This window comes from Emys orbicularis, chromosome 4, assembly GCF_028017835.1.
Source record: "Emys orbicularis isolate rEmyOrb1 chromosome 4, rEmyOrb1.hap1, whole genome shotgun sequence".
Classification (NCBI taxonomy): domain Eukaryota; kingdom Metazoa; phylum Chordata; order Testudines; family Emydidae; genus Emys; species Emys orbicularis.
Window position 1 is genome coordinate 101,464,372 of NC_088686.1, and position 20,620 is coordinate 101,484,991.

General features: G+C 45.6%; 1 protein-coding gene across 1 annotated transcript in view; it reads left to right on the plus strand.

The window, feature by feature from the left end:
- The window catches only part of SBF2 (SET binding factor 2), a 483,108-nt gene that overhangs the window by 375,951 nt on the left and 86,537 nt on the right, over positions 1-20,620 (plus strand). The window contains exons 19-23 of the mRNA XM_065403329.1: positions 3,487-3,657; positions 11,202-11,464; positions 18,742-18,914; positions 19,203-19,276; positions 19,678-19,873. Of these exons, the coding sequence (XP_065259401.1) occupies positions 3,487-3,657; positions 11,202-11,464; positions 18,742-18,914; positions 19,203-19,276; positions 19,678-19,873 (877 nt within the window). The remainder of the gene's footprint in view (positions 1-3,486; positions 3,658-11,201; positions 11,465-18,741; positions 18,915-19,202; positions 19,277-19,677; positions 19,874-20,620) is intronic.

The following is a 20,620-nucleotide window of genomic DNA, read 5'->3' on the forward strand; positions in this document are numbered from 1 at the left end:
CAATAAGGATTCTTTAAAATACAGTCAGCTCTCCTGGACTCCTTTCCCCCTCATGTTATTCTCCCAGGGGATCCTGCCCATCAGTTCCCTGAGGGAGTCAAAGTCTGCTTTTCTGAAGTCCAGGGTCCGTATTCTGCTGCTCTCCTTTCTTCCTTGTGTCAGGATCCTGAACTCGACCATCTCATGGTCACTGCTGCCCAGGTTCCCATCCACTTTTGCTTCCCCTACTTATTCTTCTCGGTTTGTGAGCAGCAGGTCAAGAAGAGCTCTGCCCCTAGTTGGTTCCTCCAGCACTTGCACCAGCAAATTGTTCCCTACACTTTCCAAAAACTTCCTGGATTGTCTGTGCACCGCTGTATTGCTCTCCCAGCAGATATCAGGGTGATTGAAGTCTCCCATGAGAACCAGGGCCTGCAATCTAGTAACTTCTGCTAGTTGCTGGAAGAAAGCCTCGTCCACCTCATCCCCCTGGTCTGGTGGTCTATAGCAGACTCCCACCACGACATCACCCTTGTTGCTCATGCTTTTAAACTTAATCCAGAGACTCTCAGGTTTTTCTGCAGTTTCATACCGGAGCTCTGAGCAGTCATACTCCTCTCTTACATACAATGCAACTCCCCCACCTTTTCTGTCCTGCCTGTCCTTCCTGATCAGTTTAAATCCATCCATGACAGTACTCCAGTCATGTGAGTTATCCCACCAAGTCTCTGTTATTCCAATCACATCATAGTTCCTTGACTGTGCCAGGACTTCCAGTTCTCCCTGCTTGTTTCCCAGGCTTCTTGCATTTGTGTATAGGCACTTAAGATAACTCGCTGATTGTCCTGCTTTCTCAGTATGAGACAGGAGTCCTCCCCTCTTGCCCTTTCCTGCTCGTGCTTCCTCCTGGTATCCCATTTCCCCACTTACCTCAGGGCTTTGGTCTCCTTCCCCCGGTGAACCTAGTTTAAAGCTCTCCTCACTAGGTTAGCCAGCCTGCCTGCGAAGATGCTCTTCCCTCTCTTTGTTAGGTGGAGCCCGTCTCTACCTAGTACTGCTCCTTCTTGGAACACCATCCCATGGTCGAAGAATCCAAAGCCTTCTCTCCGACACCACCTGCGTAGCCATTCATTGACTTCCACAATTCAACGGTCTCTACCCAGGCCTTTTCCTTGCACAGGGAGGATGGACGAGAACACCACTTGCGCCTCAAACTCCTTTATCCTTCTTCCCAGAGCCACGTAGTCTGCAGTGATCCGCTCAAGGTCATTCTTGGCAGTATCATTGGTGCCCACGTGGAGAAGCAGGGAGTTCAGCCCAGAAAGGGGATTGAGCATCTTCTACTACCAGTCTCATCCATCCAAGTGGCAACCTCATCCTAAGAAACAATGTCTTGGGAATCACAACTTACATTTGAGCCCTCAAATTCGCCTTACTGGGACTATGGGACCTGTATGAATGGCATTCAGAATCCATGCGATCCAATAGGTAGTCTTTCCACCTCCAAGAGGCCAATCAGAACCTCCTGAGCTTACAGAAGAGGAAAAAGATGAACTGGATCCTTGGTACCACCAATACCAGCAAATATTTCTCCTTTCTCCCCCAATGGGGCATTTGTTCCTGCCTCGCCATCTCCTTCAGATGACCACAGACCGTTTCAAGAGCTGCTTCAGAGAGTAGCAGAAGAGCTCCAAATCCCTTTAGATGAGGTCCAGGACTCTCAACACAAGCTTGTGTACATTCTACCACCTACGGGATCTAGCCAAACAGCACTCCCAGTCAACGAGGCCATACTGGAACCTGCAAGAACTGTGTGGAATACACCAGCAACCTTTGCTTCTACCCCTAAGAAGGCAGAAAAGCGGTATTTTGCCCCAGCTAAGGGAGCAGAGTTCTTGTTCTCCAATCCTGTACCAAACTCCCTAGTCATCCAACCAGCCACGGAAAAGTCGAGACAACAATATGCAAGAGCTGCCTTTGCGGATAAGGAAGCCAAGAGTTTAGACCTTATGGTGAGAATGATATTTACTTCCACCAGCCTCCAATTTAGAATTTCCAACTAACAGGCCCTCGTGGCAAACGGACAAGTTACCTATAAATGGGCACTCACCTCTTGAGTGGCTGGGTGCTGTATCACAGTTCTTTTCTTGGCCCTGGTCCCACCCTGGGGGCTGCCAGCTAAATCACAAAGTCCAAATGAACCCCTTCTGGGGTATTAGTCTGTTTGCCTTGTGACGGTCTTAAACCTCAGTTCTAGGCCTTTTAAATTCAGCCTTTTGTTCGGGCTCCCATATAAGCCCTCTCCCCTTCTTGGCGTTTATGACACTTTACCCATGGCTGATAGGAGAATCAAGGCCCACCCACTACTTCAGGTTCCAAGCCAGGGATCCTATACACAGCAGTCCACGTTCTGCTTACTTGAATCCTTCGCTGATATTTCCCTGGGCTTCTTCATACCGGGCCCTTTTAACTCCAGCCCTCTCTCAGGGCCAGTGCCTTCTGTTTCTTCTCTCTCTACAATCCCAGCTATGTAAGTTCAGCCTGCTATAAATCTGTCTAATAGTTGGCTCCTTTGGCTCGAGAGGAGAACCCTCCTTCACTCCTCTGGTCCCAGACAGAAACTGAACTGCTACGGCCAGGCAGCTCCTTTTTTTATGGTCCAGCAGGACCCTGATTAAGTGTTTCTAGCTCTTCTGGCCCTTTGAGGACCAGGTCTCTTGTGGTTTTCAAAATGGCTGCTCTGAAGAGTCCTCTCTAAGCAAATCTGGAGGACCCATCTTCATTGCTCTTTTCCTCTCAACCCGTTGCTTCTTTGGGCACAGTGAGGTAGTACCACAAGGCCCCCAGGATGGAGCCTTAAAGGCCAAATGAACTCCATCACATTACTCCAGGAGAATAGGGTTCAATTTCAAACCCATGATTTTTATTTGGAAATTTGATATTTTGCTAATATATTGGTTATTTGAAATTACATGATTGCATTTCTTACTCTGAAATACATAAAGTACAGAATAAACTTTACATGGATGAAGGAATATCCTAACACTTCTTTGATGATCCATTATTCATACTGTATGGCTTTAGAATATCAGTAATAAAAAGTGAAAGATTACATACTGTTTGGCAACTAAGCTATATTTTGTATTAAAAAATTATTCTTTAAAGATACCATCATCACAGGATTTTCACTCATGAGTCTTGCCTCCAGTGCAACCCAAGCAGGTCCTGTCTTGTACTGGCAGATTGAGACTCTAGAGTGAGAATCATCCTTTGAGATGATATCTTCAAAGAAGCAGAATTACATGCAAGTATTTTTTCTTTTTCCCGTGTTACTATAGATCTGAAGAGATGCATTGCAATGGATCTTATCAGACTACAACTTTTAAAGTAAACAAAACTCTAAGATAGATAAAGTGTACTGAACCTGCATATTCCACTGTTGTAAAAATATATCAATATACACATTGAAGGTTATTTTAGCTGATATTCTTATTTCTGTGCTTTCAGAAACTGGCACCTGGAGTTAGTCAGTTTGCTTACACCTGTGTACAAGACCACTCTATATGGACTAACCAACAGTTTTGGGAAACCACATTTTATAGTGATGTGCAAAATCAAGTTCGTTCCCTCTATCTCACAGCTAGGGAAGACAATCATACAATACGTTTGAAGCAAAAGGTAAGAGAATATATAAAATAAATGAAGTGCAAAAAAACTATGTTACTGCTGACATTTTACATGCAACAAAAGTCATGAAGATGTAAGTTTATTGCTCTCACCACTTCTACAAATTTAGTGTTTTCTTGTTGCTATTTCCACATTAAATAGATATGTTATTAACTTTGTTCCGTAATCTACATCTGAAATTTATCTAAGTTATGGGGGAAAAGTTGTGAAATATAACTTGTGGACATACTTTACAATATATTGTCCTTGATTTATGTGCAGATTAATGACAAATAATAAAACTTTAATTTTTTTTTTTTACTCCCTGATACCCAAAGGTCTCCATCACATGGAGTTATGTCCGGGTATGAAGGAAAGTTCTGAATTTCATTGCTGTTTCAACTTTAACATTCCACTAACATATATTTTCCTTTAATTTCCTAAGCAAAAAAAGTTATTTTTAGTGAATTTATAGTATGCAAACTTTATATTGCATTCCAGAGACATTTTGCTAAGCAGGAAAACAGGTTTTAGCCTTCTCGATTGATCAGCACTCAGCTCCCTTAGCTTCAGATCATTTATATCTCCCAAACAACATAATTCACTGTCCCAGCTGGGGGAAAGTGTTTCTGTAATGGAAGAATGGGTGGATGATGTGTGCATTCAGAAAATACTAAAATAAGAATGTTCCACCAAGCTGTGTATCAGCATGCCAGGTATGATCTACTGGGCCATCCCTATCCTCTTCTGTTACGTGAACTCCCCAGAACCACCATCCCTAATCATGTGATTTGAGAGAGAAGTACTACCAGGGACATATGATGAGAAGAGAGAGAGCTGCAGAGTATAGCTCCACATAACCATATGGGCTTGGGAAGAATGAGATGCAGAGAAGGCACCCCCAGTCATGTGGTTTGTCAGGGGGATGGGAAAAATTGCTGAATGAGGAAGTCCCTTGTCCACTTGCAGTGTGTGGGAAGTTGCAGAGGGAAGGAAGGTGCTGTAGGGGAGGAGGCACATGCAGACACCCATATTCACATTCCCAAATAATGCATAATTGTACTGAAAATTACTTGGAAAAATTTTTCCACATAGAATACATCTCTGCTATTTTAATTCTTTATCCTCAGCTAAATGAGGATATGTGATATCAGCTACCAGATGTCTTTATTTAAATTTCCTCAGGCTATCATATAATTAGCCTACGTGCCATCTACTGAGTTTACAGAGAGCAAATGCTTGAATTGGAATCCAGCATGTGAAAACATGAACATTTAAGCTGTGCTATAAATTCTTCTTCGAGTGCTTGTTCACGTCCTTTCCAACCAGGTGTGTGTGCGCCGCGTGCACGCCAGCCGGAAGATTTTTCCCTTAGCAGCGTCCGTAAGGTTGGCCTGGGCACCCCCTGGAGTCACGCCTTCATGGCGCCCAATATAGTGCCCTGCCGACCCCTACCCCTTCAGTTCCTTCTTACCGCCAGTGATGGCTAGCTGGAACATCGCTTGCTCTTGTGGCAAGTGCTTTGGCAGTGTCTTCTGTAGTTTTCGTGTACATATGGTGTAAATAGTTCTTTAGTTGGTTAGTAGTTAGATACAGTTTTAATAGCTTTGTTTGGGGGGCTTTCCCCCTGACAACATTTTCCCCACCTCTGGGGTATGTCCAAATCTCCAGGGTTTAAGCTCTGTGAGGAGTGGCAAGTTTATGCCCAGGAGTGACCCTCACTCTTCCTGTCTGCGGTGCCTCAGAGAGAGCCACCAAAGAGAGAGGTGCAGGATCTGTAAGAGTTTCCAACCCAGAACCCTTAAAGGCCGGGAGCAGAAACTTAAAATCCTGTTAATGGAGGCGGCGCTATGACCACACTCCGACCCCGGATCCACCAAACCTGCGCCGAGTACCTCTTCGTCGGTACGCAGTGCTCCGGCGCTGATGGTACGGGAACTGGTGCCAACTAAGGACCCCAAGGCCCCTCGGCACTGTCTTGGCTCGGGCCATAAGAAGCCATCCTCGGTGCGGCACCGCTCTCAATCCCCAGGGCCGCTAAAAAAGAAGAGGCTGGGGTCCAGTCGAGTCCGAACCCCCCACGGTCCCTGGATCACCAAGGCGACTACCTCCAGCTCCCATCGACACTGGAGGTGTTTGAGGCGGCCAAGGACCTGATGCGCCTCCCAGTGCCTACCTCCCCACAGAGGAGGGACAAGTCGCTGGTGACTGCGCGGCCCCACTTCCAATCTAGGGGCAAACCAGTATTGATGGTATGCTGATCTCCACCTCCGGCACACCTCTCCCTGGCATGGCCCGTACACAGAGGCAGACTCCTATCGCTCCAGCAGGTCCAGGAGCAGGAGATCCAGATCCCGCCGGAGCCACCAGCCGTACCTGGCACCGTGGCTGCAGCAGTGGCAGCCATCATCTCAATGGGCGTACCATCAGGGTCAGGTCCAAGGTCCCAGTCGGCGTCAGTGTCTTCGGTGTCCTTTGTTCCACCTCAAGCAACGCCGGCACCACCTACAGCGGCACCACCGACCGAAGTGCCGGCCCCGCTGTTACAAACAACAGCTCCGATGGCTTCAGCTCCGACTCCAGCAGCGTCGACAAGGTCAGCACCACCGGATCTAGCAGCTCCCGCAACAATCACGGCACCGAGACTCCCATCTCCAGCGGCCCTGGCACCGCATCCCATCGAATACCGCGTGCCAAGAGACCCAAAGGGTGCTGAAGGCAGTGAGCAAGGTCCGCTGCCAGTTATCTCCTCATCATCCTTGCCAGATAAAGCGGTCGCGGGGGCATCAGCGGCACCAGCTCTGGAGGATAATCGGGTTCTCCAGCAGCTCCTGCGCTGGGCTGCCCAAAGCCTGGGCATACAGGCAGAGGAGGTGGAGGTGGAGGAGTCAGACCCAGTCGTGGATATCCTCGCACCCTCGGGTCCATCACGGGTAGCCCTGCCACTGATAAAGACAGTAGTTGATATCACTAAATCCCTGTGGCAGACCCCTGCTTCTCTGGCCCCTATGGCCAAGAGAAACAAAAGGCGCTATTTCATACTATCTATGGGGTATGAACATTTATATACCCACCCACGCCCTGACTCGGTGGTGGTTGATGCAGCCAATCAGCAGGAACGTCAGGGCTTCCAAGGTCCCATCCCAAAAAATAAGGAGGTGACGAAACTCGACCTGTTTGGCAGGAAGGTCTATTCAACAGGGGCCTACAGCTCCGCATCGCAAACCAGCAGGCCATCGTAAGCATATATGCGCACAATACTTGCACTGCGATGGCCAAGTTTGTGGAGCTCCTGCCACAAGACTCTTGCACGGAGTTCTCCACACTAGAGGAGGAGGGAAAGCTGATCTTCCGGGCTTCCCTACAGGCGGCTTTTGGACGCGGCAGATGCAGCCTAACGCACACTGGCCACAGGGGTGGTAATGAGGCAGGTCTCCTGGTTGCAGGTCTCTGGACTACCACATGAGGTCCAACAAACGATCCAGGACCTCCGCTTCAAGTGCTCAACCCTGTTTTCTGATAAAATTGGCAAGAGACTTCATAGTCTGAAGGACTCAAGGGCCACCGTATGATCTCTGGGGCTTCACACACCAGTTACTCAGCGTAGGCATTTCAGTCCTCAGCCTACCCCTAGGTTCTATCAGATTCAGAACCACCAGGACGCTCCTCGTAGGAGGAATAGGAGCAGTAGGGAGGAGGCAGCACCCCTCCTCGGGGCAGAGCCTCTGGTCAGCCCAAGCCTTCGGCCGGCCCCAGACCCCCCATGCCCCCGCCTTTTGAAGGTGCGGTCAAGGACAGCTCACCAGTTCAGAATCTGGATCTATCCCCTCTTACCTTCTCATCCCATCTATCCCCTTTCTACCTTGCTTGGTCCCGTATCACCTCAGACTGTTGGGTGCTCTGCACAGTAGAGAGGGGATATTCCATCCAATTCTGTGCCCTCCCACCCCTCTACCCCCCTTCCCTGTCCCTCTTCAGGGACCCCTCTCACAAGCAACTTCTAATTCAGGAAGTGCACTCCCTCCTCTCGGTAAGGACAGTGGAAGAGGTTCCTCGGGGGCAAGGGTTTCTATTCTCAGTATTTCCTAATACCGAAAGCCAAGGGTGGCCTCAGACCCATCCTGGACCTGCAGCAGCTCAACATGTTCGTAAAGAAACTCAAGTGCCTCATGGTCTCGCTGACTTCCATTATCCCCTCATTGGATCCAGGAGACTGGTACGCTGCCCTCGATTTAAAGACACTTATTTCCACATAGCAATAATTCCTCCTCACAGACGTTACCTCAGATTTGTGGTGAACAACAGCCACTATCAGTTTACCATCCTCCCTTTTGGCCTGTCAGCAGCACCTTGTGTTTTCACCAAATGCATGGCAGTCGTCGCAGTGTTCCTGTGCAAGCGCCGGATTCAGGTTTTCCCTTAGCTCAACAACTGGCTGATCAAAGGCCACTCCAGATCCCAAGTGGAGGACCAGATCGGCTTCATAAGAAGGACCTTCCTTGAACTAGGTCTCCTCTTCAACGAGGCCAAATCCACTCTGTCCCCGGTGCAGAGGATAGAGTTTATAGGCACAGTGCTGAACTCGACCTAAGCCAGGACGTACCTCCCGGAAACCAGGTTTCAGTCTCTAGGGGACATCATACGGGGCCTCAGACAGTTCCCTACGACTACAGCAAGGAACTGCCTGAACCTGCTGTGGCACATGGCTGCATGCACCTACGTAATACAGCATTCCAGACTCAGACTTCGCCCACTTTAGTCATGGCCGGCGTCGATTTATCAGGGCTGTCCGGGACTCTCTGGACAGCCCTGCCCTGCCCTGCCCTGTACTGGACTCCCTCCTTTGGTGGCTCGACCCACAGGTGGTTTGTGTGGGAGTACCTTTCACCAGCTCCCAGCCATCCCTTTCATTAATGACAGATGCCTCGGATTTGGGCTGGGGGGACATTTGGGAGACCTCAGGGCCTCTAGTCTCAGGCAGACCTCGCTCAGCATATCAACGTCAGAGAGCTGAGAGCGGTGTGTCTGGCGTGCCAGGTTTTCAGAATATCAGTCCTCATGGACAACACCACGGCGATGTTTTATATCAACAAATAGGGGGGTGTATGCTCCTCTCCCCTGTGCCGGGAAGCCCTCATGCTGTAGGACTTGTGTAGAGCACTCGATACACCTGCAGGCTTCATACCTTCCTGGGGTGCAGAACGAGCTGGCAGACAGCCTCAGCCAAACTTTTCACAGCCACGAGTGGTCCCTCCGGCCGGACGTAGTGAGCTCAATTTTTCATCTCTGGGGCTTTCCCCAGATAGACCTGTTCGCCACGCACAGCAACAGGAAGTGTCAACTATTTTTCTCCTTCGTGAATCACAGTCCAGGTTCCATCGTGGATTCCTTCCTTCTTCTGTGGGGGGACCGTCTCCTCTACGCCTTCCCACCAATACCGCTGGTCCACAAGGTGCTCCTCAAGGTCCACAGAGACTGGGACCGGGTCATATTGATAGCTCCGGCATGGCCGTGCCAGCACTGGTTCACATCACTCCCAGAAATGTCTGTGGTGACCCCACTCACCTTGCCGTTGGTCCCGGACCTGATCACTTAGGATCACAGCCGCCTCCGGCACCCAAACCTAGAGTCGCTCCACCTCGCAGCTTGGATGTTCCATGGCTAAATGCTATGGAACTGTCCTGTTCTGATCAAGTCAGACAAGTTCTCCTTGGCAGTAGGAAACCCTCTACAAAGGCAACGTACCTTGCCAAGTGGAAGAGGTTCTCTCTCTGGTCGGAGCAGCAGCAGCATCAGTCGCTGACGCTCGCCCCAGTCCCTTTCATACTGGACTACCTCTTCCATCTTAAACAACAGGCTCTGTCATTGTCGTCAATAAGGGTCCACTTGGCCACCATCTCCGTCTTCCATCTGGGTGCAGACGGCTTCTTGGTCTTCGCGAACCCCATGGTTACCTGTTTCCTCAAAGGCTCGACAGGCTCTACCCGCAAACTCAGCAGCCTGCCCCAGCCTAGGACCTTAACCTGGTCCTCGCCAGACTTACGGGCCCCCCATTTGAGCCAATGGCGATGTGCTCCCTGCTTTATCTCTCTTACAAGGTGGCGTTCCTGGTGGCGATAACCTCAACTAGGAGAGTGTCGGAGCACAGGGCACTTACATCCGAGCCCCCTTACACAGGATTTCATAAGGACAGATCAGACCACACCCAGCTTTTCTCCCTAAAGTTGTCTCCCAGTTTCACATGAACCAGGACATCTTCCTCCCAGTGTTTTATCCTAAGCCACATTCCTGCGACAGGGTGCGAAGGCTTCACTCATTGGATATCCGCAGAGAGCTGGCCTTCTATATAGAGAGAACTAAGCCGTTCCAAAAGTCTGTCCAGTTATTCGTAGCGGTGGCGGAGAGGATGAAGGGCCTCCCCGTCTCATCCCAGCGCATCTCGTCATGCATCACGTCTTGCATTCGGGAGTGTTATGGCCTGGCGAAGGTGTCGGCTCCGCTGATCACCGCTCACTCCACCAGGGCTCAGGCCTCCTCAGCTGCATTCCTGGCGCAGGTCCCCACCCAGAAGATCTGCAGAGCGGCGACGTGGTCCTCGATACACGTTTATGACGCACTATGCGATCACACAGCAGGCCAGAGACGATGCGGCCTTTGGACGAGCTGTGCTCCAATCAGTGGATGACTCCGACCCCACCTCCTGAACTTTGGCTTGTGAGTCACCTGGTTGGAATGGACATGAACAAGCACTCGAAGAAGAAAAAACGGTTACTCACCTTCTCGTAACTGTTGTTCGAGATGTGTTGTGTTGTTCATGTCCATTCCAATACCCACCCTCCTACCCCTCTGTCGGAGTAACCGGCAAGAAGGAACTGAGGGGGTGGGGAGTCGGCAGGGTCCTATATTGGGCGCCATGAAGGCGCAACTCCAGGGGGCGCCCAGGATGACCCTACAGACGCTGCTAAGGGAAAAATCTTCCGGCTGGCGTGCACGCAGCGTGCACACACCTGGTTGGAATGGACATGAACAACACATCTCGAAGAACAACAGTTACAAGAAGGTGAGTAACCATTTTTTATTTATATCTACACAAGCCTCACCTGAATGTCAGAGGACTTTGGACAAAATCATCTGTCAGGCAATTAGCTGCATCTTATTTCTCCATCCAATTCAAGCTTGATCTCTGCCTGAGTTAAGACTCTGCAAGCTGAAAGGAACAGCTATATAATAGACTGTTAAACCCAACTCAGCAAAAAATGAATACACAAAGATGGTATGGGCTAGAAAACACTAGAACTGAATCAAATTATTAAATTGAACTTGGCTATACTATGCTATTTGCATTATTTCAGTACAATACCTTAATTCACTTAAGGATGCAATCCTTAAGTCCTATTACAAGTAGATATAAGTGTTAGATTATTCTTATTTTTTTTTACATTTTATATAATGAAATGAAGATTCAACACTTTGGAATTAATGTTAATATCTCTTTTCTTAATGTTAGTAATATAACTCTATCATCTATTGTTTTTATGTGGCAATGTTTATTCTAGGAGAAAAATTCTGTAGGTCTGGACCAGGAAAAAACAGCCATGGACCTGGCTGCTGAGCAGTTGCGTTTATGGCCAACACTCAATAAAGAAACTCAGCAGGAGCTAATACAGAATGAGGAAAGTACAGTTTTCAGTCAGGCAATTCATTTTGCTAACCTCATGGTCTACCTGCTAGTGCCACTGGACACAAGTAAAAACAAACTATTGAGAACATCAGCTACAGGAGACTGGGAGAGTGGAAGCAACAGCATTGTCACAAATAGGTGCGTAAATGAAAAGACATGGTTTGGTAGTAAGCAATTGTGGGATGTAACTCAGTCCTTTTAATAAAAATACTGTATTAATTATAAAAATTGAATGCAGGAGCACTTTACAATAATGGAAGTTCATGTCCTATGTTAACAACCTTTGTAACAATGTAAAAGTAAGGACCTTTGGAATTGTAATTCCTGCTGATATTCTTTCTAACCTACTGTTCAGTTTGCAGTGCTCTGAATTCATAATACCAGTAATATCAACATAATGTTTTAATATCATCCAAAAAGTGCCATTTTCTCTTTTGCCACAATGCACAGAAATCCTTACTTCCTAAGCAGTTTCAGAGTATTGAGCTATTAAAAACTTTATGCCAGCAAAGCAATATTTCCTTTGGTAGCAATTAAGGCTGTAAGGCAATTCAGTAGTGGATGATGTGATCATTCTGTGCATTTTGTACGTTAGCCTAAGGTCCTAATCCTGCAAACTGCTCTAAATACACAAAGTCCTGGTGAAGTAAGTGAAGTTCTATGCAAGCACAGGGGTCCACCTGTGCAGAGCACCTTGCTGATCGAAATTTGTAAAGCATTTTATGACCTTTCCAATAACAGGTGTTAGGTAAAATATTATAATAAATGTTCACAGAGCATATAAAACTGTGCAAGAAATAAAGGGAATGTGATATAACAAGGCTCAGCCCCGTCTCAAGTACCTAAAACATTGTTTTCAAATAATCTCAAAGGCATCAGAGAAATTCTACTGTGTGCACCTTTTCTTTCTGGGATAACTGATTCAGGAGCAATATATTAAGGAGGCCAGAAGCTTAGCATGGTCATTCTCATGTAACATGATACTTTTTCATTTTTATTGAGGAATAAGGAAGAAAACTCTTTCCCTGTGCACTTTAGTACCAACATAAACAAAATCATATCCTCTAGAAGTAGCAATTAGCTCCTTAGTTATAATAGATTTTGGGGTCAGGAGTAGCCATTAGTGACAGGGAGTCTGAAATATACACTGAAAATACATTAAATGCTTATCTAGGTATTTATTTAGGTAAAGTGCTCTCACCCTTACTCTCTTTTCTTCCTTTCTTTGAATTGATCAAAATTTGACCAAAAGAGTGTAATAATTATTAAATTGCCTTTTTGCTAGCAAATATTGAAAATGATTCCATGTACATTTAAATGGACTTTAAGAAGTAGGTCATTGGCAAAATTCATATTGTCTTCAACAGGACTAGGAGAAAACCAGTAACATTTTGAACTAGTGAAATAGAAGTGTAGATTGATATTTTGCTGGCTATGGAAATCATGTAACTTGCAGTCATTTAAGAAATTCACAATCAGTTTTACATTCATCGTCCAGTCTGGAAATATTTGTTGGTGTCTCTGTTGTTTATTCTGTAAAATGCCCAAACCAACAAAACCAAGTTATCTTCTCAAGTATCATCATAAATATGACATTTTCAAATGTTTTTGTTTAATGACTAGATAGTGAGATGATAGGCGTGTCACAGATTGGAGCTCTTGAATGATCCAAAGGCTGAAACATAAGTAGTAGTTGCACAATATCTTTCCAGTGTCATCCTCTCATACTTCAGTGAGAATAGTTAAATCTGTATGCAGTACTTGTCCTTTGGGCATTGTTTAAATGATTGCTGATTGTGTGGTAAGTATGTGGTGGTTTGATACTAAAGGAGATAAAGCTGAATGGCAACTCCATGTTGCTGCTGAAGAGAATGTACAATTTTACTTTAAAATTTGCATAGTTACTTACAGTCTACATAGAAATTTTAAGTTCCATTTTCATTCTTATTTTTTCACCTACCCTACCTTCCTTTTCTTCTTAACTCCTTAGAACAGCTACGAAATACAAATTATTTGAATTATTATTTTGTATGCCATTTCTTGGGGAAAGGCAACCATCTCACATATACGGGATTGTTTGCTACCACTTAAAATGACATGCATTTCATAGGGGCAGTCAGACTTGTTGATAAATTAGGACACTTAGTATTATCATTCTAGACAAAGGAGTTCTTTATATGTTGAAAACCTGCTTCCATTACAGTATCTTCACTTGCAGTTTTGAGTACTCAGCCCTTCTGCAAATTAAGCCGCTACTGTGTCAAGTTGTGAGGAACACAGTTAGTGACCACCAGTGAAACATTTGGTGTAAGTGACTTGCCTAGCATCTCACAGGAACTGTATAGCAGTGTCAGAGGTGAAATCCAATTCTCCAGCGTAGTAGTCAACTGCCTGTACCAGGAGACCGTTCTTTATCTTCCTGCAATCCCTTGCCTTAGTCAGTACACACCTTCCAACTTCCACAACAACTGAGTCTGGGGTCCTACAAACAGCCTCACTCACTACACAACCCTGATTAATTACCTGAGCACCATCCATTGTATGAGGCAGGAGTCCAGTGGAAAAAACAATATATGATTAAAGAATGTAATTCATATGCACAAGGGAAGTGAATTAAATTTCCACCTTCATTCTGGCACTTAATAATTTCTGAATATTTGCCTTTGCAATCTAATTGTTCTTTGAATGTAGGTTTTTTTTAATGTAATTTATTATTGTTCTTCGAGTAGTGTCTGTCTGGGCGCTCCACTCTAGGTGCGCATGCACCTCAGATTGGAGATTTTAGGTAGCAGTGCCATTCAGCCCATGCAGCCGCATGCTGTACAGGTGAGCCACCCTCAGTTCCTTCTCTGGCACCTCAGCAGTGTCCAAGTTGAGCTTACCTTTCTCTTATCTACTAGTTAATTAATGTTAGTCCTTAGTGTTAGCTTTGTATTAGTTAGTTGTAATTATATAATTTTTTTAAAAAAATAAAAAATTATATATAGAGATGGGGAGGGAGAGAGAGAGAGTTAATTTATAAGTGTAAGGATTGTTGTCCTTTTAGCTTTTTTTGCCTCTCAGGGGAACTTAAACACTGGGAGCGCATGCCCAGTTCTCCCGATTGGAAATGCTGTCTTTCATGCTGGAAGGTGATCCTGGTGAGTGACAGACATTCCCGGCATGTCCGTTGCCTTGGGGAGTCACGTATTCCCCAAAAGTGTAATTCCTGCTTGGCATTATAATTAAGAGCAAGAAAGAACAGGAACCTAAGTTATGTCTCCTCATGATGGAGAGTTCTCTCTGGCCAGCTTCTGACCCCAACCAATGGACCCCACCCTGTACAATGAACTTCAAGCAAGTCAGCTGCCTCAGCCTCCTCGGTGCATCCCCTTGAGCATCGAAGAAGTCGTCTCTGGAATCCTCTCAAAAGGACTATAGGAAGCAGTCTTCAAGCCCTCTGGGTAGAGAATTTACCTCAAAGAGATTGTCTCCGGTTCAGACAACCATTTCGACACCTACCGGTCTCCAGCTTGGTACCCACGTGGCTGCAGGTTCTTCAGGTACCATGAGCACCAGCAAGGCCAAGGACTCTAAGGGTTCTAGCTCCGGAAGATCAGTACTGTCTGTGATTGGAACAGCAGGGAGAAAAAGATCAGCTCTTCTGGTACTGACAGAGTCTACCAGGCCCTGAGTACCTAGCATTTCGGCACTGCAGAAGACCGGACAACACCTACTGGTCAATCATCATAGTGCATAAGACCTTCAGTACCATCAATTCCTTCTGCCACAGTTACCTCTGCCTAGGCTGCCTTTTTGGCACCAACCAATGTTTCAGTACTGCAAGAGTTTTGATTCGTGGGGGACCTGGCAGTAACACAAACATCTGAATCTCCTTTGTTCGGCACCAATCCATTCTCGATATTGAGGACCTCTTGCTCTCTGGACATTTACCTGGTACCGATGGAGTCTACACCTATCTCTAAGGGTGTCCATCCTTGACGAAGTGACAATGAGGAAGATGATGGGGACTTTTCATCAGTCTCCCAGATTTCTGTCCATGGCTCTCCTTTCCATTATCAGGGGACCTTCTTTCCTGAGACCTCCAGGGAATCAGAACAACTTCTTGAAAGACATCCTCATACTCCATCCCACTGGTATGGACACCCTTGGGCACCTCCCACCCATGCCATATGCACCATCTCATTGGCTATACTGGGACCCTTGAGCAGCTTAATTACAACAATTCTACAGGGCCCCTAGTGTTTCTTGCTGGGAGAAGGGCAAATAATCCCCACCAGCCTCTGTCTCTACGGTGCCCGATCCACAGGAAGAGACCTTTGAGGAGCAGGAAGTGAGTGGACAAGGAGGTCATTCCAACAACTATCTCTTCCTCATCCCCAGATGATGTCATTATGCTTCCTCTAGCAGATGATTTCAAACAGTTCAAGGACCTCATTAAAAGTATAGCAGACTCCTTGCAAATTCTACTTGAGGAGGTTAAGGAGTTACAGTATAAACTGCTTGACATCCTGCCTACAACATCATCTGCCCACATTGTGCTGCCTATTAATGAGGCTCTGCTAGACCCTTCAGAAATAATTTGGCATATCTCAGCCACAATACAGCCTACCTGGGAATGAGACAGAGGATGGATCACTTGATGATTACCTGTTCTGTTCATTCCCTCTGGGACACCTGGCATTGGCCACTGTCAGAAGACCCGATACTGGGCTAGATGGATCTTTGGTCTGACCCAGTAGGGCCATTCTTATGTTCTTATGTTACCTGTAAGAGGGTGGATAAAAAATATGTTCTCTCTAAGGACTCTGAATTTTTATTTTCGCATCCCTCCCACAACACCATTGTGGTTAACACTGTAAACAAATGTGGAAGACAGCACCATGCTAAATCAACACCATATGGCAAAGACCAAAATCATCTTGACTTATTTGGCCTTAAATCATGTTTGTGGGGTACTCTACAATTTAAGATCACCACCTACCCAGCCCTCGTGGTGAAATACTAACTATTTGAAGTTTAATTCCTTTATTGAGAATCTTCCATCAGAGCAGAGGGAACAATTTCAGGCAATCATTGCAGAGGGTCAGCTGCTGGCCAGGACATCACTGCAGGCCTCTCTGGATGCCACTGATACAGCAGCTTGTTCTATCTCCACAGTGGTAGTAATGAGGAGGGCCTCCTGGCTGAAGCTCTCGGGGCTTCCAGGGAAATTCCAAAATACAATTGAGGATCTTCCTTTCGATGGATTGAAGCTGTTTGCGAAAAAGACAGACAAGTCCCTGCATACCTTGAAAGACTCAGGCTCAACTTGCGTTCTCTGGGAATTTACACCCTTTCACAAAAAAGAAAGTTTAGTAAGTCCCAGACAGCACAGAGATCTTGTCCCACTCTGTTTCTTGCCTCTAGGGTGACCAAACAGCAAATGTGAAAAATCGGAACAGGAGTGGGGGGGGGGGTTAATAGGAGCCTATATAAGAAAAAGACCCAAAAATCAGGACTGTCCTTATAAAATCGGGACATTGGGTCACCCTACTTGCCTCCCAAGTACCTTACATACTCCAGCATAAGAGACAACAGTTCCAAAAGAAGAGACCACCTATTTCTCAGGCATTGACCTGACAACCCACAATTTTGACACACCAATTTTGACAGGGTGGTCGAGGTGTTCAGTTACCAGACCCACTCATACCTACTTCAACAATCTGCATGTCTCCCTCGCTTTGGTGGCCATCTCTCTCACTTCCACTGAGCTTGGGAACATATCCCTATGGACACGAGGGCTTTGGAGATCATTTCAACAGAATACTCCATCCACTTTACTTCCCTCCGGCCATCCCACCCCACTTCCCTATCCCACTTCCCTATCCCTCTTCAGGGACCCCTCTCACAGGTACCTCCGATGACAGGAAATAGACTTCCTCCTGAATTTGGGTGCTATAGAACCAGTTCCTATGCAACACAGAGGGACGCGGTTTTATTCCAGGTAGTTCCTGGTTCCAAAAAAGAATTGTGGCTGGAAATCCTTTGTGGATCTAAGATTACTTAACAGATTTGCAAAGATTCAGAATTCAAGATGGTAATTCTTGCAGCAATAATTCCATCACTGGACAAAGGGGTTTGGTTCTCGGCTCTTGACCTACTTACTTTCATATAGCAATTCACCCCTTCCACAGAAGCTTCCTACGCTTTGCTCTCCATCAAGAGTATTTTTAATACAAGGCTTTCCCATTTGGTCTCTCCTCTGCACCCAAAGTGTTCTAAAAATTTCTCTCAGTGATGGCTCCTCATGTTCACAGATGAGGATTTTCCCATACCTTGATGATTGGCTGCTCAAGGGACTCTCCTACAATGAAGTCTCACTGGCCACTCAGAGGGCCATAGACCTATTTCTCAGACTGGGACTACAATTAAACATCCAAAAGTCCACCTTAACCCCAGTGCAGAGTTTGGAGTTCATAGAAGCTTACATCAATGTGGCATCAAGGGGGGAGTGAGATCATCTTCCCTCTGCTCTGGAGCAGTGAGGCTTTGGAATTGGTGCATTCTAAATCAGATCAGCATCTCAGCAGCTTACTTTCCTGGCATGCAAAACATCACAGCAGATACCCTCAGTAGGCACTTCTCACAGGATCACAAATGGGAGATAGAGCCCATTACACTCCACTGCTTATTTTGATGTTGGGGCATCACGCAGAAGACCTGTTCACCACAGCCAAGAAAGAGCAAGAAACACTCGAGAAGCAGACTGTCCCTATGGGTGCTCCACTACTTGCCCTTATCTCCTCTGCTTCCGAGTTCTCTTTGATGGAATTCGGCTGGAAAAAAAGGAACTGAGGGCAGTTCACCTGCACAGCTCTGTATGGCTATGGCGCAGAGCATGAGACTGTATGGGCTGCATGTGCGGGCTGAACAGGCACTGCTACCTAAAATCTCCTATCTGAGGCTCATGAGACGCATGCACACCTAGAGTGGCGCACACGCGGAGATGCACATCTTGAAGAACCACAGTTACTGCACAGGGTCAGTATCCTTCTCTTTGTTGAGCATGGATTACAGACTGTGACTGATGCTAAGTATAATGAAGAGGAGACATGGGACCAGACTTAAAAGGATTTTCCTTTTTAAGGAACTGTTCCTGTCTATACCAGACTTGTTTTCTACCTTGTTTATTCACCAATGCAGCTCCAGCAGTGGGAGTGCTATTGTAGACATGGCACCAGCATACACTGGTGTTTATATTGTTAGTATCTGAAACTGTGCTTGAAGTGTAGAGGCAAAGTGGACTATATATTTAGCTACACTGAATACAGCAGACTCATTAGACAAAAAATATATGGTAGTTATTCTCTGTGTATTATGGTTAGCTAACTGGATTTTTTTACACTAGCAGTTTTTTTCCTTTTCTTCTGTAGTATTGCCGGCAGTGTTGCAGAGAGCTATGACACCGAAAGTGGGTTTGAAGACTCTGAGAACAATGATATTGCCAATGCAGTTGTGCGCTTCATCACCAGGTTTATAGACAAAGTATGTACAGAGAGTGGAGTTACACAGGATCACATCAAGAGCCTTCATTGCATGATACCAGGTAAGAACTGGTTAAAAAAATGTAAATTTGCAAAATTGTCACTTCTTTCTCTGGGAACTGATATTTTCCAGTAGAAGTGTATTTTTGGTTTGTTGTTTTCAGTATAGTTTATGGGTTTGTTTCCTAGACTGTAATCATTGATGAATTCCAAATAGCCATTGATGACATCTACACTGTTTTTCCTTGACAGTTTAACTCTAGGATTTCAAAACCGTGGAGTTATATTTAGTTTGTTTTACTCTTTCTTATATTGTGTGAGGTTTAATTTATGGTGTCACTGATTCCCAGGGATTGTAGCAATGCACATTGAGACTCTGGAGGCCGTCCATCGAGAGAGTAGAAGACTACCACCAATACAGAAGGTAAGTATTATAAAAGATGTTTGTATTGGTTACACGTATTGGAATCGTACACAGTTTGACGTGGCTTCAGCCTTCCTTTTTCTAATATTATGAAGAGATATCTGATCACTGAACGGTATAATCAAGAAATTTTCCACCAGTGATAAATAAATTGTTTGGCTTTGGTCTCATGAAATATGAACTTGTGAAAGTAGCAGAGCCAAATCTCTGAACATAAAGAAGTGGTTGCATGCCAACTACTTAAGACCAATTTCATTGAGTTGAGTCCAAACTCAGCCTCTCGCAGAGTCAGTCTCAACAGTTTTGAAATTAAATTTTTTCATGTCAAATACCAATTTGGTAGATTGCAGTGTTATACTGTACATTATACTTACATTTAAAATTCTTATATTTGGTCTCAGCCTAAGATTCTGCGACCAGCTTTGCTGCCAGGAGAAGAGTTTGTGTGTGATGGTCTCCGTGTGCTGCTGGATCCTGATGGGAGAGAGGAAGCAACAGGAGGATTGCTCGGAGGTCCCCATATTCTCCCAGCAGAAGGAGCTTTGTTCCTTACCACATACAGAATTATATTTAAAGGCACTCCTCATGATCAATTAGGTATGGTCTTTCTTACTAAGATCAGAATAATATATGGTCTGGCAGGTATATGAGACCTTGAACTGGCCCTGCAGTTTATTTAAGCAAGACCATCAAAACAGATCTACCCAACAAAAAACTGCTAAGAATTCAATTAAGTATTAATTTAATTCATGTTGATCAGCTGTACAGAAATAGACCATGTGCCTAGATTCTTGACTTTATCACTAAATATAGTGATATTTATTTTTGATGTTACATTTTAATTTATCTGCAATCCAAATATCCACCTGAGTTTTTAGGTACTGAATTTTAGCATTGTTCCCATGTTACAGTAGGCCTTTGGGGTCCTATTTATTTAAAATACAATAAAAATATACTTTGAGCTTTCTGTTCATACTTAACATAAGAACAGCCATACTGGGTCAGACCAAAGGTCCCTCTAGCCAAGTATCCAGTCTTCCGATAGTGGCCATTGCCAGATGCCCCAGAGGGAATGAACAGAAAAGGTAATCATCAAGTGATCCATCCCATGTCGCATGTTCCCAGGTTCTGGCAAACAGAGGCTAGGGACACCATCCCTGCCCATCCTGGCTAATAGCCATTGATGGACATATCCTCCATGAATTTATCTAGTTCTTTTTGGAACCCTGTTATAGTCTTGGCCTTCACAACATCCTCTGGTAAGGCGTTCCACAGGTTGACTGTGCGCTGTGTGAAAAAATACTTCCTTTTGTTTGTTTTAAATCTGCTGCCTGTTAATTTCAT